Raw genomic sequence first — 15153 nt, 5'->3', positions numbered from 1 at the left:
TTATTCGTGCGATCAAGTCAGTATTAACTTCGTGGCTAAGAGCTATTCCGAATGTTCTCCTCATCATCTGTTGCCAGTAAAAGCCACAACCACCAGTCGGGAACTTCCTCAAATGTCCAACTTTGTTTTCCAAAGGCTGCCAGCACAACTTCGCCCAGTCTCTCTTTCGTTTTCCGATTCAAGAACGTCTGTCTTTCCTCGCGCTCCTTGTTTGCGATTTGCGTTCGCAAGGTAGGCGGACCAATGCAAGGCTCGCGGCCGCTATAGGATGGCTCCAATATCCCCCCCATATGATATATTCCGGTTTGAGGTGGAGATCTGCGGAAGAGCTCGGCATAGCGTGGCATGAGGTGGATCTCAATATTGAAATCCTCATACTCCCAGATTGGCAGTACGTCGACGCATCGACATAGATATCTATCGATCAGGCTTGCACGACTCAGCCGTCATACATCAGCCCTTTCATGCATTCAATTCCAGGGGCTATAGAAGACTCGCAATCAAAGGCGTTATTGAGTAGAGCGACAAGTTCATCAGACCATCGCATTGTCATCAACATCCCACAGAACACAACCCCTGCCTTCAACCATCCTGACCGAATACTGCTTGTTCCAAAATGGTACCCACACTCTTGCGGTGCAGAGCCTCACATCAGCACGCCAATCACCATATTTTGCACCACCTGTAGAGTTTATAACACCAACGTAAGTGATATGGCATCGCGAGAGAGGACATGAAAATTCACCAGCGTTCGCAACGGCCATGAGTGGCCCTGAGATTATGGGGATGCCCACAACCATATCGCAAGCAAGTAGGCCACCTGCTGAAACTACCGAGGCAGTACCAGCAGCGCAAGCGCCTCCTATGGTTGCAAACATCTCCATAGAGTCATTATGGCTGAATTCCTGACTACACCAAATGTTCCCTGTATCAAAATCAATCCGATGCGCCCAACGCACTTCAAAGTGCAGCGGGAGGCTGGCCAGGTGTGTTGTCCAACGTTCTCCAGGCTTGAGGTTATTTTTCCAATTGGTAGGGACCCCTACGAAGAAAGCAACGTGGATGTTTTCATCGATATCGTTGATTACAGTGATGTCGGGCATTTTTTTGGGATGGTGGAAGCTGGGAAGTCGCTGCAGCTTTTATGGGCTGTCACCCTCTCCTAATAGTATCTCCTCAATCGAGTTGCATAATCATGACGTTTCTTCGATCGGATCTTTTGTTCGACGCCTTGAATTGGTGACTTCCAAGAGCATCCAAGAGAGGCTGCCATACCAGCTGCGTCATCATTGATGTGTTAATGTCGGCACCGAGTACTAAAGTGATGGAAAATCTACGAGTCAACCACTGCGTCCACAAGTGTTAGAACAAGCTAGTTTCCACCAATGGGCTTCCTACTACACACAAACCATCAGCCCATTCGCAGTTCGTCTGAAATAAGATCTTGACCACGCTGTATACCAATAATACTTGGCGTAATTAAAATACACTAACCTGTTCTGATCCATGGGGGTCTCACCTGACTGTTTGAGCACAGCAATATGCGGATCTGCGTTGGTCTGTGGCCAGCTATATCCAGTGCATTCCCGTAGCAACTATCAATGAACTTCGGGCGAGCGAAACAACTTGATTAGTGAAGCACCTTAAAATGGTCCAACCACGATGAGTCTTGAAGGGAGGAACAAGCAAAACATTGTATCGATGGTGGTCTCAATTGTGGACCATGCACTTGTCACATTGACCTATTGATTTGTTTCCGATCCATTGTCCGACTCCTTGATTTTTGCTCCGGATGGTGCTGGTAACAATATCTGTCTCAGAAGTAGTTTTATCAGAGTCTTCGCACACTATGTGAAACATATTCACCATCGACCTGTGATTGTTATGATAGTGAATATGTTTGTTCAACCGCCAGCGCCTAGACCACACCTAGGAACTCGGAAGTACGGGGAGACCTGCGTATATCGAGCCACTTCAGCGAGAGAACTTGCCAGAGAAAACGTACTAATTTGTGATGGAGGCTCCAGACTGGTGTAGCCTGTCGGCCAGAGAGCGCTCAACTGATCACCGATCAATCGTGACAAGAAGAAAAACGTACATTTGTCAAAAGACATTTCCAATTCAAAGAACGACCGAGATAGTACTCCCCCGGTGGTCCAGGTGCTGGCACGAATCATGAGGCATTCCTGAAGAACGTTTGTGAATAATCGCAAATAAATAAAAGATAGAAGATAATACCAAATTGCACCCTGACTTCGAGTGTGCTACAGTAGCACGCTCAGAGTCAGGGTGCAATTTGAGATCTCGACATCGACGTTCGCAACATAAGTACATACATAATTGTGATGTGCTTTATACGGCAGCACCTGAGAACAACACTATACTTTTCCCGCACCTTCTGAATAGGATGAAAGTTTTTCAAAATAACTCTGCTACTATAGTACTAGCATGGCCATCAACCTTCTATCCACAACTTGAAGATCCACCCTCTTTTTGTCGTTTGATAAGCTCTTTAACCTTCAATCATGCACTTCCTCACTCGACGCTCTGCGGAGCCGCTAAGACTATCTGCTGATTTGGATATAGCTGGAGGAAGAAGCGCGGCTCCAGCAGACACTTTCCCCCAGGAGAAATCTCCAAGTCGTGTTCTTAAACGCGTCACCACCCTCTTCAATCCTCGCAAAAGAACTTTGTCCAAGAACACCAGCCCCACATGCCATGGCGCGGGCGCTCACGGAGCAGTCGGATTCATTCGTGATGCCGCTGCAGTATATCCCAGATCGTCCAGTGATTCCTCCACTGAATCACCAGAGGAAATTCGGAGACCCAGCGGCCTGGGACGCAGGGCCAGTTTAATGGAGTCACCAAGTGAAAGTATAAATCTAGAGCGGTTCAGTGGAAACGGAGGTGAGGCAAGAGTGTCTAGGTCTTTGCCTGATCTATTGAATAATCTGACACATTCATTCCGTATAGGATCTCTTGCAGAACACCCGACAATTGCAGGAGTCGCAATACAGAGTCTTCCTATGCAGCTGTTAGAGATAATTTTGTCTTTCTTGCCCAAGTCCGATGTACTGCGCATTGCCCTTGTTTCGGCTCAATTCTGCAAGGCGTCGCGTAACGCATTATATCGGATACTCGACTTCCAATCGATATCAGAGCCACAAGTTGAAAAGCTTTGTAAAATCCTCGCCAACCATACATCTCTCGCTGCAAGGGTCCAATCTCTCTCATGTCACTTTTGGCCAGCAACGACCTCAACAGACGGCCATCTTATACCATCTCTTGATCTCACGACCGCGTTGCATAATATGTCCAACTTGGAATCTCTTACGATACGAACATTTGTTCCAGTATTTTCGCAGTCGCCTCCTCTTGCTTTCCGATTGAAGACACTGGTTATCCTTGATGACACAATCTCTCTTGAACAAGTTACCGACATTCTACATTTCCTCAGAAATCAAACCTCACTACAGTGTCTAGCTTTTCCCAACGTCGTCGAGAATCCTTTCTCGCCCGAATGTTCCCCCCAACATCACATATTCGCATCTGGTCTCGCACGAGAACCCATACTGCCGGCGCTCTCTCAACTGCATGCTCCCCCACAACTGACGATGACGATATGCTCCTTACTTGGACAAGCGCTCGATAGTGTCGTATTGGATGTCACCACCACACTTTTTACGGGGTTGCGGCCTGCCGCACTCCTCCGCGCCATCCAAGGTGTCTCCAAACTGGATGTGGTCTTCACCCACGAGGTTGACAAACGAACAGTCGAAAAATTCTTGGGCGCTGCCGGTGGAATATTGTCAGGTAGCGGTGCTTCCAATAGCCGCGGCCTTATCACTTTGGAAGTGGAGGTACTTTGGATGGAAGATGAAACCGCTGAAGTCAGTCATATTTTCTGAATTAAAGCATCGTTGATTTTGACGTTTTGCTCGAAGATACTCTACGACATCATTGATGCAGTCATCTCGCGTTTTAATGGCTTGCGCACACTCAAGCTCATAACACCATTTCGTTCCAGACAGTCACAGTTATTGACACCCTCAGTGTCTGGCTCCCTCCCACTATCCGTACCATCGCATACTCCCACAACGCCCTCATTTGGCCTTTCCTCGATGCTAATTACATCCCCTGTGGGAGGTGTCCTACCAAGCGAGTTTGTGAGCTCAGGCACAGAGAAGACACATGCCAAAATGTGGACAAAAGCTTGCCCTACATTGAACGACATACAGTTTTGTTTTCCGGATCCATCACCGGAGGCAGACGTTGCGCTCTGTGGGGTCTGGTTTCACAGGAAAGAGTGATGGTCGAGCACCAAGCCTCTCCCAGGACACAGCGGAGATGAATTTATCCATTTGGCTAGAACCGTGTCGCCCCCAGCGCTTTCAGCCCTCTAACCCCGCAGCATTGTATCCAACTTCGTTTCGTCGACCTTAGTGCAACTTGACAGTCAAGTGTTACCACGACAGGATATAAGTAACATAAGGTATGTATAGTGATATGCAAGATATATGTATGCAAGAATTAAATGGCTGGACATCAAGTATATCCTGGTGTTCAAATTGCAGAAAAAGCGTCCACTATGGTCACATCTAGCTGTCATGCGAACCCTTGCAAGTCATTATTCTGTGCGAAGACGTTTCTTGGCACTCCCGTTCACATGACCATTGGTGGCCGCATCACCGACGGTCGAGAAGTAATCCATAGATCCTTTGGGGTCCGGCTTGATGGTTTTAGCACCCTCAGTCCAGCCCAAAGGACAGACCTCTCCATGTTCCTCCTGCAAAAAATACAGTGAAACGTTACGATATACGACGGAAATCTCGTACCACAAATTGGAAGGCCTGAAGAAGACGGATGGTTTCGTCCACTGATCGACCGACGGGTAGATCATTAATGGTGATTTGCCTGCATTAAAACGTCAGTTACCAAACTAGTCCAGGATATACATAAAGACCCACCTCACGACACCCTTTGGGTCAATAATGAACAAACCGCGCAGTGCAATGCCTTCTTCCTCAATGAGGACACCGTAGTCCTTGGATATCTTCATGTTCCTATCCGCAATCAAAGGAAGCTTAAGGTCGGGTCCAATGCCACCCTGCTTCCTCGGTTGTTGCGCCCATGCAAAGTGGGAATACTGTGAATCCGTGGAAACACCTATAAAACCATCAGGCCGTGTCCAATGCACCACAAATAATAATCAAGAACTAACCGAGAACGCATGCATTCAGCGCTTTGAATTGAGGAAGCGCATCATTGAAAGCCAAGATCTCAGTTGGACAAACGAACGTGAAATCCCTGTCGGTGCGACAACAAGAATGATGAGGATGTCACTTGAGGAGAAAAAGATCCTTACATTGGATAGAAGAAAAGAACCACCCTTGTAGACGATGCTAATGTTAGCCACTCCTCTCACGAATGTCTGCCGCATAAGACGCGTACCATTGGCTCAGGTAATCAGAAAGGGAGATCTCTTTAAATTCACCCTCTACAACTGCAGTAGCTGTGAAGGCTGGTGCTGGGCGTTGAACGAAGACAGCCATTGTTATGATATTGGGTTGCAAGGTCAGGAAAGAGGCGAATATTGAAGTTAAGAGTGAAGAATTTTAAATTTAATGAACCGACGCGTTATGTGTGTTTGTTTGGCTGGTCCATGGACCTTTTAAATGTAACGTGTTCAAATCACCGAATCCGACCCTATCCGACCCCACACGCATTCCTCAGGCCTCAGTAGGGTACATTGAAAACCGTGATACAACTCAAAAGTTTTATTACTGAGAACACCGCATGCCGCAGGAGCTGCACGCAGCTGCCAGGCTCTCGCATTCCTTGTTTGTCTGTTGTTTGCTTTGCAATTCAATAGAACTTTTTGTCAACCTGTGACTTGATCGCAAGCTTGAGTAAGTTCAAATTGAATCTTCTTTATGGATATGTGTGTATTGTACAACTTGACTTTATGCAGCCAGCTTGTAGATCGCGCGAACACATAGTAAGAAGGAACACTATCGTGTCTGTTCACTACGGTCCCTTTGACCTGACTCCTCAAACGCGCCAGAGTCATGTGGCTATCTGACAGTCTGTCTAGTCTGGACTCTCTGCTCTACAACACCTTGCGACACCATCCTGGTCTCTACATTCACAACAGGTCTTTGGGTCGAGTTTACGTGCTGCAGCCTGTGACGAGGATGTCGGGCATGTGCAATGCTTGCGAGCCTGAGTGCGCCCTGCAGACGACGATTCCCAAGCAGCAGCGATTTAGTGGGGATCATCCAGATTTCCTGATGGCATGTACTAGTGTATAATTGTCACTCGTAGTCTTCATGCGCCATACATCGCGCATCGCGTACTCCATGACTCTATTCCTAGGCTCTTTCCTGGCTCCATCGATACTCTTCGCATGGCAACCAAACCCAGCGCGCCAAGGCCAAGCAATCGAAACAAGATACGTGTTAAGTCATTTCAATACATGTACGTACACTGAAGTAGGACACCGATATACGTGGCACCTGGGAGAAGCCATTACCATTACTCGACCAATGACCAGGTGCCACAGCCAGAAATGCTTGGGTGCAAAGCATCGTCTTATAAAGGAGAAAGCTGACTTGTCACTTGGTCAGCAGGGCCATATCATTGCTACTCCTGGATCACTTATCAGTGAGTCGGGACTCAGGAGAGGAACGATCGAAGGACCAGACCGGTGACAGGTCCTCGATTGGTGCACAATTGGGAAGTACTGTCTTGAAAGGGTTCCAGCACTTCCCGTGAATTATATGTCATTGCGGATGTGTGGTTTAGCCACCCACCCTCCTTGGGGCCGAGTTCGTGTGGCATTCCCTTCGTGAGTCTTATGAAATTGGAAACTTAAGACCGCAGTCTCGTCATTACATAGACAACCACAACTATATATTGTGATGGCACTATGGCACATGCTGGCCATCAGCTAAATATCCTCCATTCACTCACCCTCTCGTACGGTACGACCCCGAAATATCCAATCACGAGTAAAATCTTGGACTTATCTCTCCGTAGGTTGTGCATTGGTGTCGAGGCCTGAATGTCTACTTCAGCAACTGTGGTGGTTACCGGTCCCGAGGGTACAAATTTTTTTGATCCACGACTAATTATCGGGCCAATGCAAGTTGGTGCGCTTGTAACCGCAGCACTCTTTGGCTCCCTTGTCATCCAAAGCTATATATATTTCACAAAGTTTGCCGACAGCCTAGGCTTCAAAGCAACAGTTAAGTCACTTAAGAGCAAATCACCTGGCGGTCAACTGATTGGTGTAGCACTCTTATTTTGATCAGGTGGCAGCGGTCATGTATATACGCCCTGCCTCTTCATTTTAGTTTTGTCCCTTGACAATTCGTTTCAGGATCATTCAAATTGGCCACTTCTGCGCTATGATATCAACATTGTGGACCATGACGGTGACCGCCTACGATGATCCAACTAAGCTGAACGTCCTTCCAGTCGGCGCGGATATAACCGTTTTACTCACCAGTATTACGTCATTTCTGACCCAGGCAAGTAGTGGTGCAAAGCGGGCGTCTGGCGTCTTATGCATACTATCTAGTCATTCTACATATATCGGCTCTGGAGGCTTTCCGGCAATTGTTTGCTCCCAGTCGTCTCAGAAATCCTATGTATAGCTGGACAAGTGGCGGCGTTCATTCTCGTCACAAAGGCAATCACCATGTCGAGCTTCTCACGCTTTGTGGTTGAGCAGACTGATGTAGTCCTGATCGCGCTCGCCACTCGTACAATCTGCGACATAACCATTACTGCCGGCGTTACCTGGAGTCTGATACAGAAGCGGAGAAACAGTATCGTGAAGTACGCTTGGGTTTTACCTCTCCTGGCTGCATTCACATCCTTCTCAGGAGCACGACGATTATCGACTACCTGATTATGTGGACAATTGGTAGGAACTTGGTTATCTTACGTGGGTTCTGATGTCTTTATGTCTCTCACAGAGAATGGTTTGACAACTAGGCACGTCTCTTTTTACACCATCGGGTCTTCTGTGAATGATGTTTTTTTCAAGCTTGATGACACTATCAGTCATGGCAGTAGTAAGATGTCCCCGTTTTTCAAATAAATTGCAAGCTGAATGGGCCTCAAGTTTCTGTGCCTCAGAGAAACCTGTGAGCTCATTCCATTCGGGCGGACTTAGGCTTTTTTTCTAAATAAATGCGTGCAGTTGTGTGGTTTGGTCTGTATCTCATACAAGCCAATGGTAAGAAACTGTGTTCAAGTTGCTCGAAATTTATTGACGCATTGATGAACAGTTGTCGCGAATGCATTATTAGCCTCGTAAGTCGTCCAAACCAAAACTACATATCATGATAACAATGGACGACATGCAGATTGAATCGCCGGCTCGTTTTGAGGAAAGACCGCCCTCTCAGTGACGGTGACACTGCCATGGTGAGATCAAGCCTTCTATGTATTGCGTGTGGGATTGTTCACATCACACCTCAGAGACCTATTGTGATCAGAGTGGATGTTACACACGCGCGGGACACCGAGTCGCAGATCAAGACACATGACTCCTTTTACTAAAGACACCAGACCGCGTGCCAGTGCTGTTTGCGGCAGCTACTATCAAAGTGGTGCTTCACCACGGGCCGACAAACACCATTTCTGCAGTTAGAGACAGGAACGAAGTGTTATTTTGGTGTTCAAAATAACAAGGAAACACTTTTGTAAGGACGACTAATTACATTTACAGCAACAAAATCATCGTAAATAATATTTGCGCATTCTGTATTTCATCTGAATTCAATCTCGCAGTGTCTCTTTGGTTACACACTCTCGACGACGACGCAACCGGTATATAAATGATCACGAGCAAAGGGGTTAGTACGGAAATTAAGAGTGGTGCGAGCTATATAGCGTAGGCCCTGGATGACTATTGAATGGTTGCGTATGCTAAGCGAAAAGGAAATTGTGTGGAAAAGACTGGGCTTGCGCGAAACGCAATGACTTGCAAGAATGTTGAGAAGGTGTACTTCGATGAAATAATGACGACGAAGTGCGAAGCTCGCGCTGGCAACTAGTAACATGCTTCATACCTTTCCCTCACACTATTTATATATAGGAAGTGATGATTTTTGTCCTATGGTTAGGGGATCTAGAGATATGACTGCAAACATGAACCATTCATCGTCAATGACATTTTCTACGAACATTAATCTGCACCTCATTAGAACCCACTCTCCAAATCGCCCAAACAAAACATAAGCAGCGAGAGAACCTGAACTTACTCACAAACAGAAGTCTTAATTCTGGTAGATTACGACCATCTAGGAGCAAACTCCCTGAAGCGTCTCACAGATTCGTTTATACCTGCGCACTGAGGGCTGCTGGCTTGTACGGAGTAAGCCTCTGGTATTAGTTCCTCGAGATGCTGACAAAAAATGAGAACATGAGGTTCAAAGTGGCAGCACTATACTGACTTTGATTCTCCGCTCTGCACCAGGGTGCGTGCGCAAGAATTCCAGACTTGTTGCTCCGTGCGCTTTTTCATATTGGGCGAGCCGTGCATGCATTCTGTAATGTTGCGTACATAAGCCAGACAACAGAAAACCCAAATCACTCACTCTACAGCAGCCTGAGGGTCAAAACATGCCTTTGCAGTGAGCTGCATGCCGATAGTATCGGCTACGTCCCTGGCGTCAGCATGTCCATATTTACAACTGGATGAAACACACCCTCGTATTCCTGAGTCCGCGAATTGGGTAGCTCCAGTAGCAACGTGCTAATGAGGTTGGTGATTCCAAAATCGAACCCGAAAACTGTCTGCAGAAGAACTGCGATTGCTAGGAATACTTTAGAGGAAGAATAGCGCTCAGAAGCATGTCGAGCAACTGGTAAAGGAGTGTTGAGAATATGCATGCACGTTGTATCATGCCATCGTACCCACGTGAGCGATCTCTGCCGAATAATTTGAGTTACAAAAATAATCCTTTGCAGAATCGCGTACCATGTCCAAGGACAGCAGCCAAACCCTGTTCATCTTTGCATATAGGTAAAATTCCAGTGAAAACGACGATATTTCCTGTGGCCACATGTTTGTAAAGTTCACTTGAAGAGGCAGCTCGAGAGCGAACCAAAAGTGGCCATGGCATTTACAACGGATGGGTCATTCACAACGAGCAAATTCCACTCTTTACCTCCGCTTTCTGGGGTAGACGACTCCCCAGAAGGTCTTCCAGTGGTGAATGGGTCCTCGCTCCAGAAGTCATCTGGTAGTTCCGCTAGTGACCGGCGAGGCTCGCTAGAACGCAAGTGACCAAGATCCGATGATTCAAGAATACGATTAACAACTCGTTGTACGTGTCGGGTCACTGGATGATTGGAGGGCAGTACCTTGCCTCGGAATTCAGCCAAGAGCTCGTCATATGCCGCCTGCGCAAGCTATAAGGGGGGAGGTATGAGAGTTTGTGCCTTCGGACCAAACTGGCGCTCACATTTGTCTCGTACTTGGGGCTTATATCCATGAATCGCCACCTACCGGTTTCAGGGACTTTCTCTAAACTTAAGGGCTAAAGTGAGACACAGCATCACAAGTAGTGCATTGAACACGTACTGCACGATATAATATGTTCCTCCGACTGCAACAAGTGCAATGACAATCTTCATTCGGCTGTCTATCACCTCTCCCGATGGGTGACGGTGTTTTTCAGACGAAAAGCGCGTATACTGAGCATACCGAGGAGAGGATGTCGAAAGTTGGCGTAGTAGGGGCGTTGAGCCGAGGCTGGACGTTGGTTGTCGAACTCGTAGGTAATTTCCAGCAAGAATTGGCAGGCCCTGGGTAGCACGCGACGTTCGCAGGATAGACGTTGTTGTCGTCCACATGCGGGCAGGAAACATCACGAATGGCGAGATGAATATCCAAGCTGGAGTGTGATCTAAGTCTGCTACGCAGTTAGGAACCACCAACGTATGTGTACTTGACGAGACTGTAACCCCTCAATCGGATATGGTGTAATGGTTAACATTACCGCCTCTCAGGCTTTGGGTTCGCGGTAGCTCGGGGTTCGATTCCCCGTATCCGAATTTTTTGTTATTTGCATTAATATTACAGAGTTGAATCTATATTAGATACTAGACTAGGAACCTACCTCTGATCGTCTTTGACCTGTTTCTGATACGCCACTTACATTTTCTTTTTTTAAAGTATGACCTGACTCCTGCGTGGCCAGAAATTGGGAATGCTCGGACAATTCGGGTATCAATCCTATAAAGTACTAGTGCCAGCGTTGAAACACTGATCAGTGACAATGACTTAAACCCTCAGGGCTTTGCCAAGATCACTGCAACGCGGGTGCGTGGCTCCGAGGCCTCAAAGTTACATAAGGTGCACCTCGGAACCCATGGCAGGGCAGCGCCCCCATGGCCCTCGAGGTCGGAGAGCACTAGTGTGCTACTTTATTTACGTGGGTAAGCAATGGACCACTGCAGCAAGCACGACGGTATTCATTCCTGAAGATCTTTTGGCCATAAACGTGTCCTTGATTCTATTTGAAATGGAGTCCATTTCCCCAATCGAGGTCATTTGTATTGATTTTGTCATCCCTTTACTACCATCATGATCAGGGACGCGTCTTCGAGGCATATTCTCGGTTCAGGTCCTGGCACACATGTATATAAGTAATGTCGAGTTAGAGACCCCGTATTGGTTCGTTTCCACAGTTCCACCCTTTCTCTTGTCTCACGATGTCCTTTGATGATGGCAAAGGCATTGAACTCGCAGACATTGGGTCTGCCCAAAAAACTGTATACATCAAAGAGCTTCAAGAGTCTACGGTAAGGGCGGATGATATACACAACGAACCTCATCCGCAGCCCTCCTCTTGTGAGTTCCTTACAATACTTGGAATTATATGTTATATAATTCATGTTCCCAGTCTTTTCTTCGGGTCTGGCTCGCGCCCGAAGAGAGTACTTTAGCATTACCTTGCACGCAGTTGCCTTCACCCTAGTTCTGATGTGGATACTCCTATCAGTGTGAGTACCTACGTTACATAATCGGGTCTGTCATGACACTATTACAGGTACTGGGCTGCACTAGCATATCCTAGTCAACTAACAAGAAATCTAACCGCTTTGTTCATCGATCGCGACAACAACACCATCGGACACGCACTATGGGCAGCCATTAATGATAACACTACGCCAGGATCTCAGTTGGGCTGGAGCCGACCCGATCCTACAATATTTGCGAGCGACGAGGACGTGATGCAGGCGGTCATCAGTGAACAAGTTTGGTTGGCTCTCGTCCGTAAGTTACCCCTTTGTGTGTTGCATCTTTGACCATTCATCTTCCCCAGTTGAGACGAATGCTACTGATAAACTGTCTGCTGCGAGACAAACTGGCAATAGCACATTCAACCCCACTTCCCTGCTCACTGTCTACTATGTTGGGGTGTGCAGTCCAGTCCTGTTCCATGCGTTCCACATGGCGGCTAAGCGTATATCTATAGGCTCGTAATGAAATCGCGACTGGCACTTATCTGATCCCAATCTACAGCAACCTCCTCGGGGAGGTTGTGTCGCCTCTCGCGACTACTTCTGCACAGCAATATCTCGCGCAAATCTATGCGCAGGGTCAGGCTAATGAAACTGCCTTGCAACTAATTGCACAAGCCCCACAAACGATTTCTCCTGGCATCAGCTGGACCTCTGTCGACCTTCGGCCGTTTTAGTGGGTATAGTTATTGCTCCTGATGCGATTGCTCATGGGGTTCCAGCGCGCCTGTTGCGAGTGCTGTTTTGGTTGTTGGGCTGATTTATCAGTTGATATTTACGTATGTGTTAATTGCAGAGTCACCCTACGTTTCAATAACAGCGTCATAGGTTCATTATGGTAGCTCTCCGTCTTCCATTCCTTGACGAAACTTACCCCCACACAGGTTGAAGCCAACGCAGCTGCTCGAGCTCCCATTCAGGGACACCTCCGACTTTCTTCCTTCCTCCGACTCCGCCTTGCTGTGCCGTTACTGATCTACGTACCTATGAGCTTAACATATGTCCTCGTCAGCTTGGCTTTCGGGCTTCCCATGGACGGAAAGTATGTGTGACAACCCTTGGTGGCTGTAGCACACTGACCTCTCGGTAGGTTTTCAGCTGCGGGTGGCTTCTTTGTCATGTGGATATACATTTACCTAGGCACGAGTGCGTTTGGACTGGCATTGGAGTCCATTATTATCTTGTTTCCAAAACTCACTTCTGTCTCCCTGTTCTCCCTCGTAAGTCAATTCCTCCCGGTCATCTCCGTAGACTGGGAGTTCACGCCACGACTTATCAGATCATCGCCAACATCTCGACTTCAATTCTTCCACAAGAACTGATGCCTGCCTTCTTCCGTTTCGGCATTGCCTTTCCTTTCTTGTAAGTCTAGCTCATAGCTCCCTCTGAGCGCTAAGTTTGGATGTTCACACTTTACAGGAATGTGTGAGTATTTAGCTGTGCACAACTGCTATGTGTTCATCCCCCATATTAGGTCCCAGGCGATGCGGACCATAGTATTCAATACCCATTCGTACCTTCCGCGCAATGCAGCCGTTCTCATCGGGTGGATCGTTATTTCTGCACTGACGATCATTTTATGTGCATGGTATCCTCATAACTACAAGGTTACCACAACAGCCACATTGAAGACGTTTGGAAGGAGGGTGAGGTGAGGTGAAAAGCAACATAATGCGCTCAAGGTGATGGTAGACGTGTACATAATTATGTACCGACGTTCTAAAAAAGCCAGGGGTGCCGTAGGACATTAGCCTTGTAATCTCGCGCAAGTATCTGTGATGTAGTTGACTCTCGAAGGCAATAAACGCGTATCCTTTTTTTTTTTTCAAAAAACAAAGGGGTCGCCGGACCTGGATGATCGGTCCAATGTGACCGTCTGGGACAAAATGCAGAAAGAGAACGCGTGGAAATTTGCTACCCATAATGAAGTCTGAACTCCATCTTCAGGTGTACATGTCATTAGACCTCGTTCTGGACCGTCTATTAAAATCCTCCAAAAATGTGACGAGCTGGCAATATAACTTCACGAACAGTTGCATCGGATCACGTCTCAACGGCCGACGAATTGAATTTGCGAACTCGTCTTAACGTTCTAGTGTCGCGTTTGAAACATGTCGACTAGCATCCGGCAGAGCATCTCTACTGAAATCTGTTCCCTGCATTGGATCAATCATTCATCCATGGCACCGAGGCCTTACGATACATTCCATTGACACCGACAAAGCCTCCGTGGGAAAGCTAAAGCAATGCAGAGGCCGAACCCCTCACAACTCCTGCCTACAGGGGGAGCATCCTCATTTACGCAAGAATGAAGAGCAAATAGCTCCACAACTAGACTCGGTGGCACCGAGCCTACACTGGACCTGAAACACTGCTGCCAACATTAATAATCGTTCGGTGATGATTTGCATTCATATCACTGAAAGACTCACTTCGAGATATCACATCAATAAGTCGGAAATTGTCGAACATGTGGGATGTGGTCGAATTCGCTCCACAGAACCGAAAGAGGATATTGCGCTGATAGCTCAGGCCGTTTCACGAAGGAAGAGAATCCTTTCAAGTGGACACTGAAAGGCCAAGAGGAGGGACAGGCGTGTCACGAATTTGAGGGACGGTATTTGTATTTCGTGTGTGTATGACAACGAGATATTCGGATCTGCAGCGTTCACATTTGTTCATACAGCACGATGTTGGTGCGGTAACACACGAGACCGGTCCGCTTGAAACCAGAACGAAGCAAGATCTCAGCGGTCTATCGTGTGAGACGCCTCGAGCCTTGAGCGCTTGCATGAAGCGCCTACACGTCATGATGTCCATGCGACAGTGCACTGAAAATGATTGCCATTCGGTCATGGATTGTCGGGTGTGCTTGCCACACCGGTGGAAGTAGTCTTGGTGGCATGGTGTACGATCGATAGGCGTATATGTACTTACACCGAAATTAGGGTCAAATAACATTTTATGGGAGCGTGAAATATCTGTTGGAAGGTTGTCAACATGGAACGTGCGGCTCAGTGAAATTATTACAATAAGTATGGAGTCGTTGAATGTCATACACTCATAATCCCTGCCTGATTCATTTGAGCTAGGTGCAGCTGTTGTCCC

General features: G+C 47.3%; 6 protein-coding genes and 1 non-coding gene across 7 annotated transcripts; 4 read left to right on the top strand and 3 right to left on the bottom strand.

Moving 5' to 3' along the window:
* Positions 1–414: 414 nt before the first annotated feature.
* DEU56DRAFT_558801 (uncharacterized protein) lies at positions 415–1454 on the bottom strand. The gene is made up of 2 exons (XM_041346804.1): positions 746–1454; positions 415–682 (listed from the first exon to the last, which is right to left on the bottom strand). The coding sequence occupies exons 1-2, from the start codon at positions 1101–1103 to the stop codon at positions 534–536; spliced, it is 507 nt and encodes a 168-aa protein (XP_041204879.1). The 5' UTR covers positions 1104–1454; the 3' UTR covers positions 415–533.
* An 805-nt stretch (positions 1455–2259) lies between these two features.
* Positions 2260–4440, top strand: DEU56DRAFT_558687 (uncharacterized protein). The gene is made up of 2 exons (XM_041346803.1): positions 2260–3890; positions 3945–4440. Exons 1-2 carry the CDS (start codon positions 2526–2528, stop codon positions 4308–4310), a joined length of 1731 nt encoding a protein of 576 aa, XP_041204878.1. The 5' UTR covers positions 2260–2525; the 3' UTR covers positions 4311–4440.
* Positions 4441–4627: 187 nt separating this feature from the next.
* Positions 4628–5552, bottom strand: DEU56DRAFT_872972 (peroxiredoxin; the record flags this gene model as incomplete). The annotated part of the gene is made up of 6 exons (XM_041355822.1): positions 4628–4786; positions 4836–4914; positions 4968–5166; positions 5222–5307; positions 5366–5389; positions 5452–5552. The coding sequence occupies 6 exons, from the start codon at positions 5550–5552 to the stop codon at positions 4628–4630; spliced, it is 648 nt and encodes a 215-aa protein (XP_041204877.1).
* Positions 5553–7063: 1511 nt separating this feature from the next.
* DEU56DRAFT_892122 (uncharacterized protein) lies at positions 7064–9061 on the top strand (the record flags this gene model as incomplete). The annotated part of the gene is made up of 11 exons (XM_041356310.1): positions 7064–7251; positions 7382–7562; positions 7583–7842; positions 7890–7930; positions 7983–8001; positions 8054–8081; positions 8132–8153; positions 8210–8245; positions 8298–8322; positions 8376–8753; positions 8803–9061. 10 exons carry the CDS (start codon positions 7064–7066, stop codon positions 8569–8571), a joined length of 996 nt encoding a protein of 331 aa, XP_041204876.1. The 3' UTR covers positions 8572–8753; positions 8803–9061.
* On the bottom strand, positions 9062–10986 carry DEU56DRAFT_823259 (peptidase family M48-domain-containing protein). The gene is made up of 9 exons (XM_041354196.1): positions 10601–10986; positions 10482–10548; positions 10122–10428; positions 9995–10069; positions 9931–9945; positions 9723–9878; positions 9612–9672; positions 9468–9561; positions 9062–9418 (listed from the first exon to the last, which is right to left on the bottom strand). The coding sequence occupies exons 1-9, from the start codon at positions 10885–10887 to the stop codon at positions 9305–9307; spliced, it is 1176 nt and encodes a 391-aa protein (XP_041204875.1). The 5' UTR covers positions 10888–10986; the 3' UTR covers positions 9062–9304.
* A 4-nt stretch (positions 10987–10990) lies between these two features.
* DEU56DRAFT_t90 lies at positions 10991–11073 on the top strand. The gene has a single exon. It is a non-coding gene; the product is annotated as a tRNA-Glu (tRNA).
* Positions 11074–11456: 383 nt separating this feature from the next.
* Positions 11457–13858, top strand: DEU56DRAFT_983037 (uncharacterized protein). Its single transcript, XM_041359928.1, has 12 exons — positions 11457–11872; positions 11925–12024; positions 12072–12298; positions 12348–12442; positions 12501–12721; positions 12768–12824; positions 12874–12883; positions 12930–13087; positions 13136–13265; positions 13325–13407; positions 13465–13470; positions 13520–13858. The coding sequence occupies exons 1-12, from the start codon at positions 11734–11736 to the stop codon at positions 13698–13700; spliced, it is 1407 nt and encodes a 468-aa protein (XP_041204874.1). The 5' UTR covers positions 11457–11733; the 3' UTR covers positions 13701–13858.
* The last annotated feature ends 1295 nt before the right edge of the window (positions 13859–15153 follow it).

The sequence above is a fragment of the Suillus clintonianus genome, assembly GCF_016758775.1.
Source record: "Suillus clintonianus strain FC179 chromosome Unknown DEU56scaffold_81, whole genome shotgun sequence".
Classification (NCBI taxonomy): Eukaryota; Fungi; Basidiomycota; class Agaricomycetes; order Boletales; family Suillaceae; genus Suillus; species Suillus clintonianus.
The sequence above is the reverse complement of the archived record's forward strand: the minus strand, read 5'-3'. Positions and strand labels throughout refer to the sequence as shown.

Coding starts and splice junctions, on each gene's coding strand:
- DEU56DRAFT_558687 (XM_041346803.1), top strand. CDS start 2,526: ATGCACTTCCTCACTCGACGCTCTGCGGAGCCGCTAAGACTATCTGCT. Junction 3,891..3,944: donor TGGAAGATGAAACCGCTGAA/GTCAGTCATATT, acceptor TTTTGCTCGAAG/ATACTCTACGACATCATTGA.
- DEU56DRAFT_823259 (XM_041354196.1), bottom strand. CDS start 10,887: ATGTTTCCTGCCCGCATGTGGACGACAACAACGTCTATCCTGCGAACG. Junction 10,070..10,121: donor AAATGCCATGGCCACTTTTG/GTTCGCTCTCGA, acceptor ATGTGGCCACAG/GAAATATCGTCGTTTTCACT. Junction 9,673..9,722: donor GCGGACTCAGGAATACGAGG/GTGTGTTTCATC, acceptor CCAGGGACGTAG/CCGATACTATCGGCATGCAG.
- DEU56DRAFT_983037 (XM_041359928.1), top strand. CDS start 11,734: ATGTCCTTTGATGATGGCAAAGGCATTGAACTCGCAGACATTGGGTCT. Junction 12,299..12,347: donor AGTTTGGTTGGCTCTCGTCC/GTAAGTTACCCC, acceptor CATCTTCCCCAG/TTGAGACGAATGCTACTGAT. Junction 13,266..13,324: donor CTGTCTCCCTGTTCTCCCTC/GTAAGTCAATTC, acceptor ACGACTTATCAG/ATCATCGCCAACATCTCGAC.
- DEU56DRAFT_558801 (XM_041346804.1), bottom strand. CDS start 1,103: ATGCCCGACATCACTGTAATCAACGATATCGATGAAAACATCCACGTT. Junction 683..745: donor CATGGCCGTTGCGAACGCTG/GTGAATTTTCAT, acceptor TAAACTCTACAG/GTGGTGCAAAATATGGTGAT.